Consider the following 15,522-nt stretch of genomic DNA (forward strand, 5'->3'; position numbering starts at 1 on the left):
AGGTTCCAAGTCTGTGTTGTAGAAGTTCTGTATCCCAGGGAATTTAGCCCTTCCTCGCTCGCAGGGCTGTATTTCTCTTCCCTTTGTTCACATCTTGCAGTCCTGGGTTGATTTGTGCCAGATCTCCTGCAGCATCCACCCCAGGGCACTTTCCCATGTTGGCAATCAATGCTCCAGTGCCCACATCCTAATTCAGCTCCCCAGGCAACACACTCCTCTGTCCTTGGCTTTGCAGGTGGTGCTGTACTGACCTGCCCTAAGGACTGGCTTTCAGTCTTTCAGACCTCATTATGCAGATGGGCCCATCACTGCAATTTAACTTTCCCTGAACAACAGTTGCTTAAATGCATATCACATTAACCTAAGTTTGTACTCGCTGGTAGTCATGAGCACCTACCAGCATAGCAGGATGTGCTCTCTGACCGATCTTTCGGAAGCAGCATCCAAAGCATATAAACACCACTAACAGCATGTCAGAACCTGAACTCATTTATGCAGGTTGCTTGCATAGTAGCTTGGTTTCATTGTAAATCACAATCGATATTGACATGTTTTTCTCACTTCCGTAAAAGTTATGATTTATCAACAGTGTGTGTTGAAGCCTCTATAATTTGTGCTTTGTAAGATCTATAAATCTCTCCCTCATGTATATTACATTTTTGTTGTCATTCTAGGAATGATGAAGACTGGAAAGAATGCCCTGATTATATCACTGCAGGAGAAAACAGCTGTTATTTCAACACGTCCTACACCTCTATTTGGATACCATATTGTGTTAAGCTTGCCAATAAAGATGAAGTATTTGATGAAAAATGTTTCAGTGTTGATGAAATAGGTATGCTTGCATTATGCATTTTACCTCTGTATTTTATATCACAATAGGTTTGATGCTATAAGCTTTCATATTATTCATACTATATTTAAATTTTCCCTCCTAGAAACGTTAGTTTCTAAAAAATATGATACATAGGAAGGGATTTGGTTTTGTAATATGTGTAATGTGATCCACACCAAGAAAATATTGCCCAGATTGGAAGAAAGCTAAAAGGATAAAAGCAAATACATGGTTTCTTTTTCTGAATACCAGTGGTCTCTCAAATATGTATAGATGAGCTTGGCTTTACTGTCACTCTGAGTCCTTTCTAATGGATGCTTTTTCAGTGTGAGCAAGGATGGTGTTAAAATCTTGACTCTGCAAAGTTCTGAAACCAAATAGTTTTTTGTTTCTGAATCAACACTAATCTGCAGAGTCAGGATGTCAGGATGTCAGCACTTTTAAGCTAGAGTTTATATTTATTACAATATGAATTGTGACTGTCTGGGACTTTGCAGATGTTATTGCTTGTACAGAGTGGAGGTGTATGTATATGCAATTAATTTATTCCTGCAAGTGACTACCCACTGCTCTCTTTTCTTCAGCTGAGCAAAACTAGATTAATTTTTCCAATACCATAGTTTTTCAATGTACTTCTGTATTAGTTACTAATAATATTTAATTTATCTTTCTGTGTTACTAAATTATTGTTTTTATTTCTAGTGAGAACTCTGAATTTAAATTTTGATGGAGAATTGTTTATATCTCAGTGTTTTATAAGTTGCTATTGGGAAACGTAGGGTAACACATAATACATTCTTAGTCTTCTTTATTAGTCACTCAGATGAGATTTTTGCAGAGCATGTCTGCTGCCAATGGCAGGGTGCCTTCTTGTTACGAGACTTACAGTGATTTTGTCATTGACTCATCGGTTTAGATTTTAACCAGCAAATAATGTGGTTAATATACTTTTTAGTCCTGAAGTAATTTAACAGCGTGTAATATGAATAATTATTTCATATTGAAAACTGGCTGTTTTATTCCAAATACTCTGTTTAAACAGTGCTACCTGATCCCCCTGTCCATCTTAACTGGACTCTGCTAAATACTAGTCAAACTGGGATCCATGGGGATATTCAAGTAAGATGGGATCCGCCACCAACAGCAGATGTTCAGAAGGGATGGATTACTCTGGAGTATGAATTGCAGTACAAAGAAGTTAATGAGACAAAATGGAAGGAGGTATGAAGCAAATATTTATTATACAACAGTCATAGTACAGTGCAGGCTTGTTCTGTCCATAACACTTTTGTACTACTTTGAAAAGCAGCAGGTTTGTAATTGCTAATTAGATGATACCTTGAGTCTTAAACAATATACCCATATTCTTCAGAGGTTTTCTAGCAAACATTGTAACTTTATGTGTCAAGATATGATATAACTATGAAGACAGTTAGCACCCAGGTTAATGATAACAAACCCTGAAATCCCTGTGTTAGATTAGAAAGAATGGCAATAGTCAGATATATACAATTTTTTTCAAGGATAAAATATGTCTGCATTGTTTTCCTAAACCTCACCTATTTCAAACAGTGCCTGGTATTTTCAGTAGTTGGAACATGAATATTTTCCTTGGAAAATGTCACTATGTTGGTCTAGATTCTTCAGGATACCTCTGAAGTTCTGCTATTTATAATTATCATTTCAGTAGATTTAAAAAAAAATAAGTAAAAGCTTTAAGTTATAATGTAAAATTTGATACAATAAGCAAATAAAAATAATTCAACGTAGATAAGACATACAGATTTCATGGGACATACAGACAGAAATGCGGTATTTGTGACTATATGGATAGTCCTTGAAAATATAAAATATATATACCACACATCTTTTTATAAATGGCTTAATTTCTCACATAGTTAGTTTTTCTGTTATGGGGAAGAAAGTCTACCCAGCTTACCTGAATGCATAGGCTAAGTGCCAGTGTGTCGTGGCATTATTGCATATGGAGGACTCTTCCTGAATACAGTTCAGTGCAATAAGAATATCATTTCAGAGTAGAACCTTTCCTTTACTTTTTTATTACTGTGAACGGAATTAAGTAATAGAAGGAAAGTAGATGATACTGTTACGAATTTGTCTTAATCTACAAAAGGCAAATTTACTAATTGAAACATATTCAAACTGGTTTGCTTGCCTTCATCTGTGAAAGACCTTGGACCTCTGCTCACATCTGATCCTACTCAAAGTTAGCATTTTCTGTTTATCTTACTCCTTATTAGTAAGTCTACAGCCAATCAGGCCTATAATGTTTATAGTTTTTCCTAATACTTCTCTGAATTTCTCTCTATACTGGTTTAAGCTATACCTACTGTACAGCCTCTGTATTTTAAAGTCTACTAAATGAGTTTAGTTCAGGCAGTAAATCAATACTCCTTAAGAACCTGAAAATCTGCAGAATATTTATGGGATTTACAAAAGCAGGTGGCAATACAGATACCTCTTTAAAAATGCACATTTTTTAATTTTTTATAAGCCTTTAGGTATCCATCATATAAATACCCTAATAAAGCTTTGTTCTTGCTCCAGTATCATCAATAATTCCAGCATGCCTTGAGAACACTGCTTCTCAGGAGAGCAAAGGTTTGAAGTTCAGTGTTTCTTCTTTCAGAAAACAGATAAGGAATTGCTGAATACTATACTTGCCTCAAAAAAAAAATAGTACTATAGATTATGTTTTACTGTAGCTGTATATATTGTATGTTTCTGTGCCTTTCAGTTTAAGAGCACAAACATGGATGGCATAATTCCCTGAGATACTATCACAGTACAAAAGAGGAATTTCTGAAAAAAAAATTTTGGTCTGGCCTAAGACAGTAGCAAAACTCTGAATAACAGCACTGGAGCAATGATTTCACTCTTTGCATTCTTTGCAGCAAATATCTTTGTAATGAGTGTTGAAGCAGTAAAGAGATAAATGTCTAGTTATACTGTTATTACTAGTTTTTTACACAAAGGATAATCTTTGCTTAAATATACCATAAAGCTTTGTACATATAACTGATACAAAAAAAAAAACTGATACAAAAATTAATTTTTAGTACTTAAATTGTACCGTCTCCCCCTTACTGAGACTTGTTTGTAACTTTTTATATATTTTGAGAAGAACCTGTTTGATTTTTCATGCATAGCATTCATTTTTTTCAATCCATTTACTAATTGAAAATAGATAACATTAATTAAAACATTAATTAGTAAAATCTTAAAACAGTACGTTATAGTGATAAGAGGATCAAAATTATTTTCTGAGAAACTTCCTAAAAACAATTAAGTCCCCACTCTCATATAGTGAGTGTTCATGAGACAGAGCCAAATGTTACCTGGCTCACAGGTTGAAAAAATTTTATTGTTGTTATTAGCTCCTTGCTGGGTATCTTTTAAAAATTCTACCCTCTTATCTTCAAGTGTTGCCCATTACATTCACTAGACTAAAATTCTATCCCCTCTTAGATCTATCTCAGTTTACTAGTCATGACTAGGAATAGCTAGTCCTAGCCTCACAGACCCTTGTGAGGCTGCTTTGTTTTTCAAACAAGATGTGAAAACAAACACACATTATCTGAGGAGTAATAAAGAATGATGACTTCACAGGGAAGTGTCTGTCTGTGAAGTGCCTAAAATGTACATGGGAAAGGGAATCTTGAAAGCCTAATTTTCTTTTAGTTACTTATTATATTTTAGATTGGCCTGATCTTTTGAGTTATTAAAAAAAAAAAAAACAACCCAGGCCTAGATCCACCAAATATGGGATGAAATTGGTGATCACAGCTCAACCCTCAGTGAAGAGGGCTGGGCTGGCAGGGCTCTACTGGCTCTCATTATCTTGCCGAATTTTTTCTAGAAAAGGTCCATTTTACACTGCGGTGAAGTGTGCTTAGGGCAGGGAAGCATGGAGCACTAACTCCAGAGCTGAACATAAAGCACTGTGGCTGAGATACAGGGCTTACCAATTTAAGGGATGCAAAATTCATCTCCCTGCACTGCACTGGATGTACAGCCTAATATCTCCATGTGTGGTATGGGTGCCCAACCCTGTGCTATGCCTACCCAGGGTACTTCTGAACCTTTCCTTGGTACTACCCATCTCCCAGTTTTCACCATTTTTCTATTAAAGTTGGTGAAAGCCATTGCCTTGGCTGCTATGTGGCCTGTCGTGCCTGCACCAGCCTCTGCCTCTGGTACCCACATCCCAGTGGGCACTCTCAGCTGACTAGTTACAAAAAATGGCTCCGCAGTCTATGTTAACAGCCTCTTACAGGGGGTCTGGCCTCATGCAGGCAGTGCAATCACACGGCTCAGCGTGACAGAAGGTTTGTCACACATTTCTTTAGTGTGGGAATCACTCCCTGTACACTGACTGAACAGCCTGCAGTAAGTCCAGCAATGCAACGGTCTGGTTCCAGGCTCCCCTTCACATACTTGAAGTTAGTTTGCTATATGCTATCCTGCATTTTTATTAGTTATCTTTTATAATCTCTCTCATATGGCTTTTAATTTATTTAATCCATATGAAAAATGCTATTCATCTATTTAGTTCAGGCTGAACCTTCCCCAGTCTATACATCTTGCTCCATCCAAGTGTCTTATGTGAAGTTTTGTTAGTTCACTGATGGACTAGAGACATCCTGCCCAATAATCAATTATCTGTTCTTTAGCAGCTCTTGCAGTTTCCAGTACACAGCTACAGTAATTTTACCTCATATTTTTCAGGGCTCTAATTTAGCGTGCATACTGCTTTTTTCAAGTGCCACCATTATTTGGGGTACATAAAATTTTGTATGGTCCAGCATTCTTAAGAATCTGCACTAACTGTGTCAGGAAGAAACAAACAAAAAAAAAAACCCAGCCAGACAAAAAAAAAAAAAACAAACATAAACCTCAAAACTAACCAAACAACAACAACAAAACAAAACAAAAAACCTACTTGTAAAACCTTAGTGTACTATTTCTTTGTGACTTCATAGCACAAAATAAGTGAACTGGACTAGTATATGTTGTATTCTGTTCCCAGCACTTTCCAACTGGATAGTCTTCACATGTTAAAAACGTTTGTGGTGTAGAAAAATGGTTCTCCACAATCTTGTGCTCATCCACTAGCAGAGAAAAGCAGTCTGTCTAGGATCCCTGCCTCCTCCAAAATCTGACTGGTTGGTTCTCAGAACACTTGAGTCTGGAGCCACTGGGGATCAGAGAACTCCACAGACTGTAGCTCCCAACAGAATGTGTCTCAAGTTTAGATTATGCAGCTACAATGATTATAGGATTGTATTGTCAAAGCTTACTTCAAATCCCCAATGGCTGCTGGTTTCCAAGTGTTTTAATTCTTAGCCCATGATGAGTTTTTCCAGTATCATCCTTGATTCTGAAGTAAAAGTAGAATACAACATCTGCCACATGGATTTCTATTTTGAGCATATCTTAGAATCATAGAATCATAGAATGGTTAGGGTTGGAAGGGACCTTCAAAGGTCATCTAGTCCAACCCCCCTGCAAGGAGCAGGGACATCCCCAACTAGATCAGGTTGCTCAGAGCCTCATCCAACCTGGCCTTGATCTTCCTTATTTTTATATACTTTTGTTGGGTCATTGAGGCTAAAATACATATTCTTGGAGAAGGAATAGAAGACGAGAGAGATTTGACATATTAAGATGTCTAATATGACTTCCTACGTAGTTTGCTATGTGGCAGTATCTAAGTATCTTGCAGTTAATATAGAAATCTCAAGACTGACAATCTGATGCCAGCTCTCACAGAGTCTCCATTATCCCATTTTATATGCAGTTGAAGACTTCTGGAGCTATGCAGTGTTCCCCAGATAAAGACATTTGTAAGATGTAATGTATCTGGTTAGAAGGCCTTTAAATCTTTTTTCTTCTTAAAATTAATTCTGTAGTGGAGATTGCAATAGTTTTAAGGCTCCTGTGTTATTTTAACAAGGTTTTTGGCATTGTGAAGTCAGTAATGTTGTGTTATAACAGTAAAAAGGATTTACAATTTGGTAAGATCAGTGGGAGAAGTTCACACCACCTACTTAGAGCATGTAACTGGGGGTAGCTACCTTTCTTCACTGACTGTATTTACAGAGAGCTTGGATCCTCCACTTTTGGTCCCCTGAATCACAGCAAAGCCTGATGGCTAGTAAGCTGGAAGTAAATGGTGTGAATTTTCTCTGAACTCTTCTTGTAGTATCCTTACAGTTCCAAGTTGCAAAAACACCTTCAAATATTTATTTCTAAAATCAAGATGCAGTGTAAAATTGCCAGTAGAACTTAAACAAATAAATCACAGTCCTTTTGTCTTTACAGTTAGAACCCAGGCTCTCAACAATGGTTCCACTGTACTCTCTGAAGATAGGAAGAGATTATGAGATACGAGTCCGATCAAGACAACGTACCTCCGAAAAATTTGGGGAGTTCAGTGAAATCCTTTATGTGTCTTTTTCTCAAGCAGGAGTTGAATTTGTTCATTGTGTTGAAGGTAAATAAGTGAAGTGCAGCAAAATATTTTTATAACCGTACTGTCTTTTTATCTTTTCAATGTTGGGGTTTTTTTTCTCCTTACTGTTGATGTTCTATGCTTCAATAGATTGGTAATTCAGCCTACTACGTTAAAATCATTAAGAATGCCCAAGTTCCATATACAAGTTCAGAAGTAAACTCAGCATGACTGTTTCACAGTTCATCAGAGAGCAAAAATATAGATTTAAGAATCAGAAATAATAGCTGCTGTTGCTCATCTTAAGGAGCCTAAAATACAGCGAAATCTCATACTTCATCATCTAAAATTAGCACTCCATTAGTGAAGAAAAGAATTGTCACTTCTATTACAACGTTACATTGCTGGTCAAGTTTATTAACCGAATGATGTGCTTTTCTGATCTGCTCAACACTATCAAGGACAGTGAGTGTTTTTCTGATTCTTGCTTTTGTCTCATACTACATTTTAAGGTACTATTAAAGTCAGGAGAGGAAGCAGCCATTGAACACCACATTTTTTCTATTAAGAGAATCAGATGGTGCCTTTTCCTAAAGCATTCTCAGATCTGAGCTACTAAATTAACTCTTCAAAATATGAGCTCTTCAGTAAATTATTTTAAGAAGCTGCTTCACTTCATGGTGAACAAGCAGTAGCATGGTCTGCGGCGTTCTGTGCTGTCAGGACTACTGGTAGCATGTTCCAAGCAGGCACAATGTTCCTCGCGGCTGGTTTTACTACGTATATTGTCTGTACTAAGATCTTGTTTACATTTAAAAACTCAGTCTGTTTTTGCAAGGAGTCTCAGTGGATTCACAGATGCACTATGGAAATTGTTGAGACCAAAAGGGTATTTTTGTTTCTGCTTAACACTGAACTTTCACTTTTAAGTAACCAAAATTTCTCCTAGCAATTTTTACTACTTTGGAATCCTCAGGTAGTTGAAATTAAAGATGTAACAGATGCAGATTTTTGCTAACATGTTTTTGTTCTGTTGTTTCAGAACTTGAGTTTCCATGGTTCCTAGTTGTTATCTTTGGAGCATGTGGGCTGGCTGTAACAGTGATCTTAATCCTGCTGTCTAAACAACCAAGGTAGAGAGGTTTTATTTGTCAGATTTTGTGTACTTGCAGCTTAAAAACAAGAGTGTTTCAATTGTTTCAAATCTTGGGGACTAGAAACTATTTTGAGGATTGTTGTCCATTCTCGTAAGCTACATGGACACTGGCATATGTACGCACTGGGCCTTCAGCAGTGGGACTCTGATAATGTTGAAAGCTGCTCTTCATTTTGGATTGCAGAACATTTTATTCTACAGTACTTACATAGTTTATTTACTTACGCTTTGAAGGTGATTGTTTTTTTAGTCCATCAACTTTTGTAAATACTGGTTTTATCCACATCCTGTTCAAAAGTTTCAGACAAACATATGCCTATGTATTTGGTTTTGTTCTTGGACTGTTCCACTGCTTCTTCATTGAGCCAAGGGGAAGAGCTTGAGTGTTTGGTCTCTGTGGATAGACTGCACCTCCTATAAATGACAGGAATAAAATAAAACAAAGCATAAAATTGTGTTATTTATAAAAAATATAAAATTGTGTCACTTACAAAAATGAAACTGACACATATATAAAAATGACAACATAGTCTTAAAGTTAATTCATCCCCTACTATCTGTGTTTAGGGATAGGTTTTGGCAGAATAATTCAGCTTGGATGTCATACCACTACTTTCCTAGACTATGGAGCAACACCATGGTCAAGTCCCGGTGCACACCTGCACATTGTCAGTGGTCTTCTATATACATTTACTTAGAAAATTAGTGCTGAGGTGTTTTGCACATACCAGCATAAAGACAAGTCATTGAAATGAAAACAATATGGAGCAGCTCTAAAAAAAAATAATTTAGGCAAGCAGCACTATACTTTGGCAGAGCTTAATTTCAGGAAGCCGCTCCCTGCAATAGCATCCTGAACCCAGAGTAAGAGCAAGGCTTCTCATAAAATGCATGACAAAAGCTTGATGTATCAGAATGAGGCAAGAACAACTCGCATGCAGGACTAGGAGCTCACTAAGATCAGCACACTGAGCAAGGAGTGGCTTCATCACAGAATACCCTGAGGGCTGAAGCATGTCTCTGATCAGAGCTTATTAATATCTTCCACGCTAATCATGACTGCTGGAGGAGGCTTTTCTTCAGTGAGGATGCTCCATCTAGAAAGTTTTTCTGGACCTGTGGGCCTGCACCCTTTCCTTCAAACTGCTGCACATGGTTGTGGGAGTGGCAGTGTCTTCTGCAGAGGAGCAGAGAGCATAGATTTCCCGTAATGCAAAATATCCAGGCTCAGTTTCCTCCTGTATCTGAAAAGATAACAATTAATATTTTCCTCAAGTCTGATCTCACAAAGTCTGAACCAGGCTTCATAAGGTTAGGCCATATTCTTTTTAAATTGAGAGATGCAGGCTTGAATTATGCAAGGCTAAGAAAGAAGCAGAGCATAGTTCTCCCTCCTGAATTATTTCTCCAGGCAGCGAGTGATAAAATCCTTTGTTTCGTTAGAAGCAATGTACAGTCCTGTCAGAATAGCTGATTTGTGGATTCAACTGTAAGCACAAGTCTTAAACTGGTACCCTGAGAGCCCAGCCAGTGCACAGCTAACACAGCCCCTCCAGGGATCAGGTGGAAAATTACTGGATTTCTGGTACTCATTGGGGCTTGCTGGGCAGAACTTTGAGGGTCTGCCAAAAACAAAAACAGCTGGGGAATTTGGGCCTTCCATAGTTAAGCAGAAGGTGCCTAAATTTCCATCTAGCACTCCGTAAGACTCCTCTGATCCTCTCTGGACCTCACCAAGGTCACCCACAATGCAGCAAAACTAATATACGGATTTGAATCTACCATTCCCACAGCTTACTTTCTAAAATAGGCAAGTAATCCAGTATAAAGAGAATATTGAATTTTCCTTTTGGGAACTGCAGTTTATATGTTTGCAAAAGAAGCAGGGAGGCAGAATGGAGGAGATCAGCATGACCTGCTATTCTTGGATTGTTATTAATGGAAAATCATCCTTCTTTTTGGGTTGGGTTGGTTTTGTCTCCTCAAAGAATCAGAAATTCACTTTATGAAGGATTAGAGCAATATGTATTTCCACAGTATGTACATGCATAAGCAAGGTACTAGTTCTGTCTCTACAAGGGTAAAACCCTGTCGTTACTATATATTACTTGTTACATTAAAAATTCAGAAAACAGAAGTATCACAGAGATGGCAAAGTACTAGCCTAATTTTTTGCAGTTGTGTTTCTGTGTTATTTATTATTTCTAAAGTAATTGACTCTTTTCACCAACTCCCATTTTCTGTTCCCCTATTTAAACTGATTGGGCTTATGCAAGACAACTGTGTCCCTGAAAGAAAAATTTGGGAAGTCACTCTGTACACTGAGGCTTGTATCAGGTACCTTTGAAAATTATGTAAAAAGGGAAACTGTTGACAGAGCTCTAGGAATTTACTCTCTTTCTATAGGGCATTAAATTATCAAAGACAGGACTCCAACATGGATTCCCACATAAATGTATGTGTTTTCAATGGAAGGCTGCAGAAAAGTTGTTATTTGGAATGAGAGAAAACAGTCATTCTTTTCCTAAGGACTATTTGAAATTGAATTTTCAAACATTTCAATTTTGAAGTATTTATATATAAACACAATGTAAAGTTCTCTTCTTTCTAACTTCCTCAAAAAGGACCTCTGTCAACTAAAAGACATCATTTATTTTTTCCAGATTAAAAATGCTGATTTTTCCTCCTGTGCCAGTTCCAAAGATTAAAGGGATTGACCCAGATCTCTTGAAGGTAATACTGCACTCTAAAATCTACTGTTGGACTCACTGTAGTAGTAGCAGGTCACACTTGTTATCTCAAGCAGAAAAATTTTGTAGGAAAAAGTTAAGACATGGGAGAAGTTGCCACAGAATTATTTTTCATAAAATAATAAAAAAATTCCTTGCAATTATTACATCAGCTACCCTTACCTTTTCTTAAGTTAACATCACAAAAAGCACAAGCATTTTTATTATTTCCTTTACAACATTCATTTTTTCTTCCTTCACAGAAAGGAAAGCTAGATGAAGTAAACTCCATCTTAGCCAGCCATGACAACTACAAGACACAGCTATACAATGACGACTTGTGGGTTGAGTTTATTGAGTTGGACATAGAAGACCCTGATGAAAAGAACAGAGTCTCAGATACCGACAGGCTCCTGAGTGAAGATCATCTGAAATCACACAGTTGCTTGGGAGCAAAGGATGATGATTCTGGACGAGCCAGTTGTTGTGAACCAGATATTCCAGAGACAGACTTCAGTGCAAGCGACACATGTGATGCCATCTCTGATATTGATCAGTTCAAAAAGGTAACTGAAAAAGAAGGGGATCTCTTGTGCCTTGATAGAAAAGATAACGAGTCAGTTCCAAGCCTTGCCGACACTGACACCCAACAGCCGCATACGAGTACTCAGTCCGAAAATAGCCAGCCATGGCCACCTTTTGCAGACAGCATTGACTCAGCTAGTCCATCAGTCCATACCCAGCTAAGCAACCAGAATTCATTGACAAATACTGACTTTTACGCGCAAGTGAGTGATATTACTCCAGCAGGCAGTGTTGTACTTTCACCAGGGCAGAAATCCAAAGTGGAGAGAGCACAGTGTGAAGGCTGCACAGAACAAAACTTCACCATGGACAATGCCTACTTCTGTGAGGCAGATGTGAAAAAATGTATTGCTGTGACTTCCCATGAAGAGGATGAGCCGCATGCTCAGGAGCAAAGCTGTGACGAGGACGCTTACTTCACCACAGAGAGCCTTACCACTACCGGTGTCAATCTTGGAGCTTCAACAGCAGAAACTCCAAGTTCAGAGATGCCTGTCCCAGACTATACATCTATTCATATCGTTCACTCTCCACAAGGCCTTGTACTCAATGCAACTGCGCTGCCTGTGCCAGACAAGGAATTCAACATGTCTTGTGGCTATGTGAGCACAGACCAGCTGAACAAAATCATGCCGTAGCTCTTCTTTGATTAGGTGTGTGCAGTATTTCACAGCAGAGAGTCAGCTCTGGCTTGTATGCTGAAACCAAAATGAAGTCTAAAAGTTTCTTGTGGTTCTTATAATTTTATCTGAAATGTTGCAACATAAAATATTCATCAGAATATTCCTATTGTGTTCTGTAAATATTATCTATGAAATCGTCTTGAGACTGTTTTACTAGCAATGACTGTCTTGTTCTTGTGGGTGTTGATTTTTGTGATACTAAACATTGAAATTACTATGTTTAATGTACAGTAAATCATGCATTTTGATAAAGCTAAAAATCAGGTGGTTTAAAGTCTAAGAATTTAGTAAAAACCATACTGTTGGCAGAGATCTTTATATCAATAATTGGGAACTGAACATATAGGTGAAAAAACAAAAGTAGATTGACTAAATAACACATCTATTTTGATTTATATAAATTAATAAAATATATTTTAATATTTTAGTCATAAAAACATAAACATTTTCTATTACACTACATAGTGTAGTTCAATTATGATGACCCATCTAACGAATGTAATTGCTGCAATCTTAAAAAGGATTTTTCTGTTTTATAAAAATTTTGTTCACAGCAAAAAGAGAAAATAGATTTTTACAGAGCCATTTTATACCTCCAAAGAAACCTGTAGAGAAATTTTGAAATATTGTAGAAACTTAAAGTAACTGATTCTATTACTTTCTTATGGTAACTAATATAGAAATAGACATTCAATTTAAAGTTTTTTTAGAAAACTTCAAAGTATTCAAAGTATTTGGGCAAATTATTCTCTTCTTCATCAGATTCCGGTTAATGCTAATAATATACTTTTTTATAAGCAAAATGTTGTTGACCACAGTGTTAAACAGTGTGCAACTGTACTTTCACTGAAAATTTTTGAGAATGCATGAATAAGCTCTGGTGACTCAGCAACATAATCTCTTCACATTTGACCAACTTCTGAAGCCCTCCTGCAGCCAAAGGTATCACTACATTTACTAGTTTGCGATACATAAAGTCTTGATTAAAAAAAATAAAATAAGGACTTCAGGAGTTAGCCAGCAGTTGATTTTTAAAGATATAACAGGATTAAAAGACTTCAGTGGAAAAGGGGGATTGAATACAGTATTGCTCGAAAGTGTTTTTCTTTTTTGCAGCCTAACAGCATCTCCTCTGACCGCGTTAGGCAGACTTTCAGGAGGAAAGGAGAGAAACTGAAACTCAGTGGGAAAGCTGTCTTTGTTCTTATGTATATTCAGAACTTGACAGAGCTTTGCAATTAACTATTATTGCTTCACAAGCTACCTGCCTAGGCCATGGTTTCATCATAGCAGGGTTCTTCTGAGAAAGCAAATTCATTTGCTTTCTCTGATCTGAACAGAAGTGTATGAAGTGCAGTGAATGCAGGTCTCGCTCATGATGTCTCCCACTGAACTCACTGATGCTCTCTTTGTGACCAAGGGCTACAGGACTGGGCCCAAATATTGGGGGTGATTTTTAAGTTTAGCACGTACTTTATGGTAAATGTGCATTAGATATTCTGCTCATTTGCTGCTATATTTTTCTAACAGCTACATTATTTAGTTTCATATAAAAATTCATAGATGATAGACACTAATGCAAGTAATGCCTATGTGTGTGTTTGGAAGAAGTTTCTTACTCTGTTTCTATTGCCAAAAATAGTAAAATACCTCAATCAAACTCAGAATGTCATTTTGGTACTTTACTGGTCACACAAGCCATTATACGCCGGTCAGAAGATGTGTCTTTCAGTTTCTATTTAACTTTCCTTATGTCAGTGTTCTGTTTGTTTTTCTCAAAGTTTAATAAATGTATTGTCTTTGATCTGTCCTGACACAATGTGGTTTATTGCGGATTTTTTTTTTAAATAGAGATTTTATTAGGAGAAATCAAATATTTCTCATTTAATAAACTAGAATGCAGCTTTCCTTAGAATAGAAGCAACATCTAATGAGATCAGTGCTTTCACTGATTAATATGTATATAGCTAAAAATAGAAGCACAGACCTAAATTTATAGATGGTGATAGGACATGCCGTACCCAGCGCTAGCCAAGACATGTATTACTAATTTAGCAGACCAGTTTACCTTTGGCTTGAACAGCCTGTGGTTGCAAATAAATAAGCTGCACTAGGTCAAGATTTACGCCTACAGTTGAATCTACAAATCAGGTATTCTGACCAACATTGGCATTTACTTGTAGTGATAGTTAAAACCTAGCAGGGTCAGATAGTCTGTCTCCATGGAAAATGCTGTATCTTGAACATCTCCCAGTATGTAACTTAGTAATGTACTACTGCCTCTCTTCTCTCTCTAGACATAGGGAGGGAGCTTTTGGAGGAATCCAACTAGACAAGGGTAAGCCCTTTCCTCCTAAGGGAAACAGGTGTGATTCAGTTCCTCCACAGAGACATCCAGTGCCATTTAAGGTATGTCACTGGGCATCCAGGTGCTGGTCCAGAACAGCACAGGTCTTGTGTAGATTCTGTCTTATTGAAAAACTTGAATGATGGTAGATACTCATGTTTTGGCAGCTGAACTGATACCCAGTGGAAGAAAACAGCTCTAGGAATGTAAACATCTTTGTGTCAAGTATGTCTAAGTTACCATTATAGTTAACAGTCTAAAGAGCTACTTTGCTGACCAGATACAGGTGTCTGCTTTAGGTGAGCTGACTGGGGCTCTCCACTCGTCAGACTAGAATGGGACCGTGGACATCTTGCTCACATTCAGATACCAGATATATTTTTAAATTAAGGTGTCTTTATGTTGATGTAAAATCCACCGTAGCTGAACCATTGGACAAGGTAAGCCAGGTATTCTCCTCTCGTTTATACTGCCTGCAGAAACAACTTTGTCTGTAGAACTCAATGCAAGTGGGCTATCATTATCAGTAAGTATGCTTGCTTTTATCTATCTCCTGCTTGAAGAACTAAGATTCAGAAGGCTTGTGCCTTCTATAAGGCTCTAAAAATACCTGAGCTCCAGTGGGAGTTGGAGGATTCACAGATGGACTTTAAGAAACCGCAGTGAAGACTGGTTCACCACTGCCACATGGGGAACTTCAGCTCCCACTGCT

At 37.4% G+C, this 15,522-nt stretch overlaps 1 protein-coding gene across 1 annotated transcript in view; it reads left to right on the top strand.

The window, feature by feature from the left end:
• GHR (growth hormone receptor) overlaps nucleotides 1-14,267 on the top strand; it is a 130,006-nt gene extending 115,739 nt beyond the window's left edge. The window contains exons 5-10 of the mRNA XM_086770495.1: nucleotides 675-835; nucleotides 1,878-2,056; nucleotides 7,181-7,352; nucleotides 8,353-8,443; nucleotides 11,130-11,199; nucleotides 11,459-14,267. Coding sequence (XP_086626621.1) covers nucleotides 675-835; nucleotides 1,878-2,056; nucleotides 7,181-7,352; nucleotides 8,353-8,443; nucleotides 11,130-11,199; nucleotides 11,459-12,418 — 1,633 coding nt within the window. The 3' untranslated portion in view covers nucleotides 12,419-14,267. The remainder of the gene's footprint in view (nucleotides 1-674; nucleotides 836-1,877; nucleotides 2,057-7,180; nucleotides 7,353-8,352; nucleotides 8,444-11,129; nucleotides 11,200-11,458) is intronic.
• Nucleotides 14,268-15,522: the final 1,255 nt, after the last annotated feature.

Source organism: Chlamydotis macqueenii, chromosome Z (assembly GCF_036417535.1).
Source record: "Chlamydotis macqueenii isolate bChlMac1 chromosome Z, bChlMac1.mat, whole genome shotgun sequence".
Lineage (NCBI taxonomy): Eukaryota > Metazoa > Chordata > Aves > Otidiformes > Otididae > Chlamydotis > Chlamydotis macqueenii.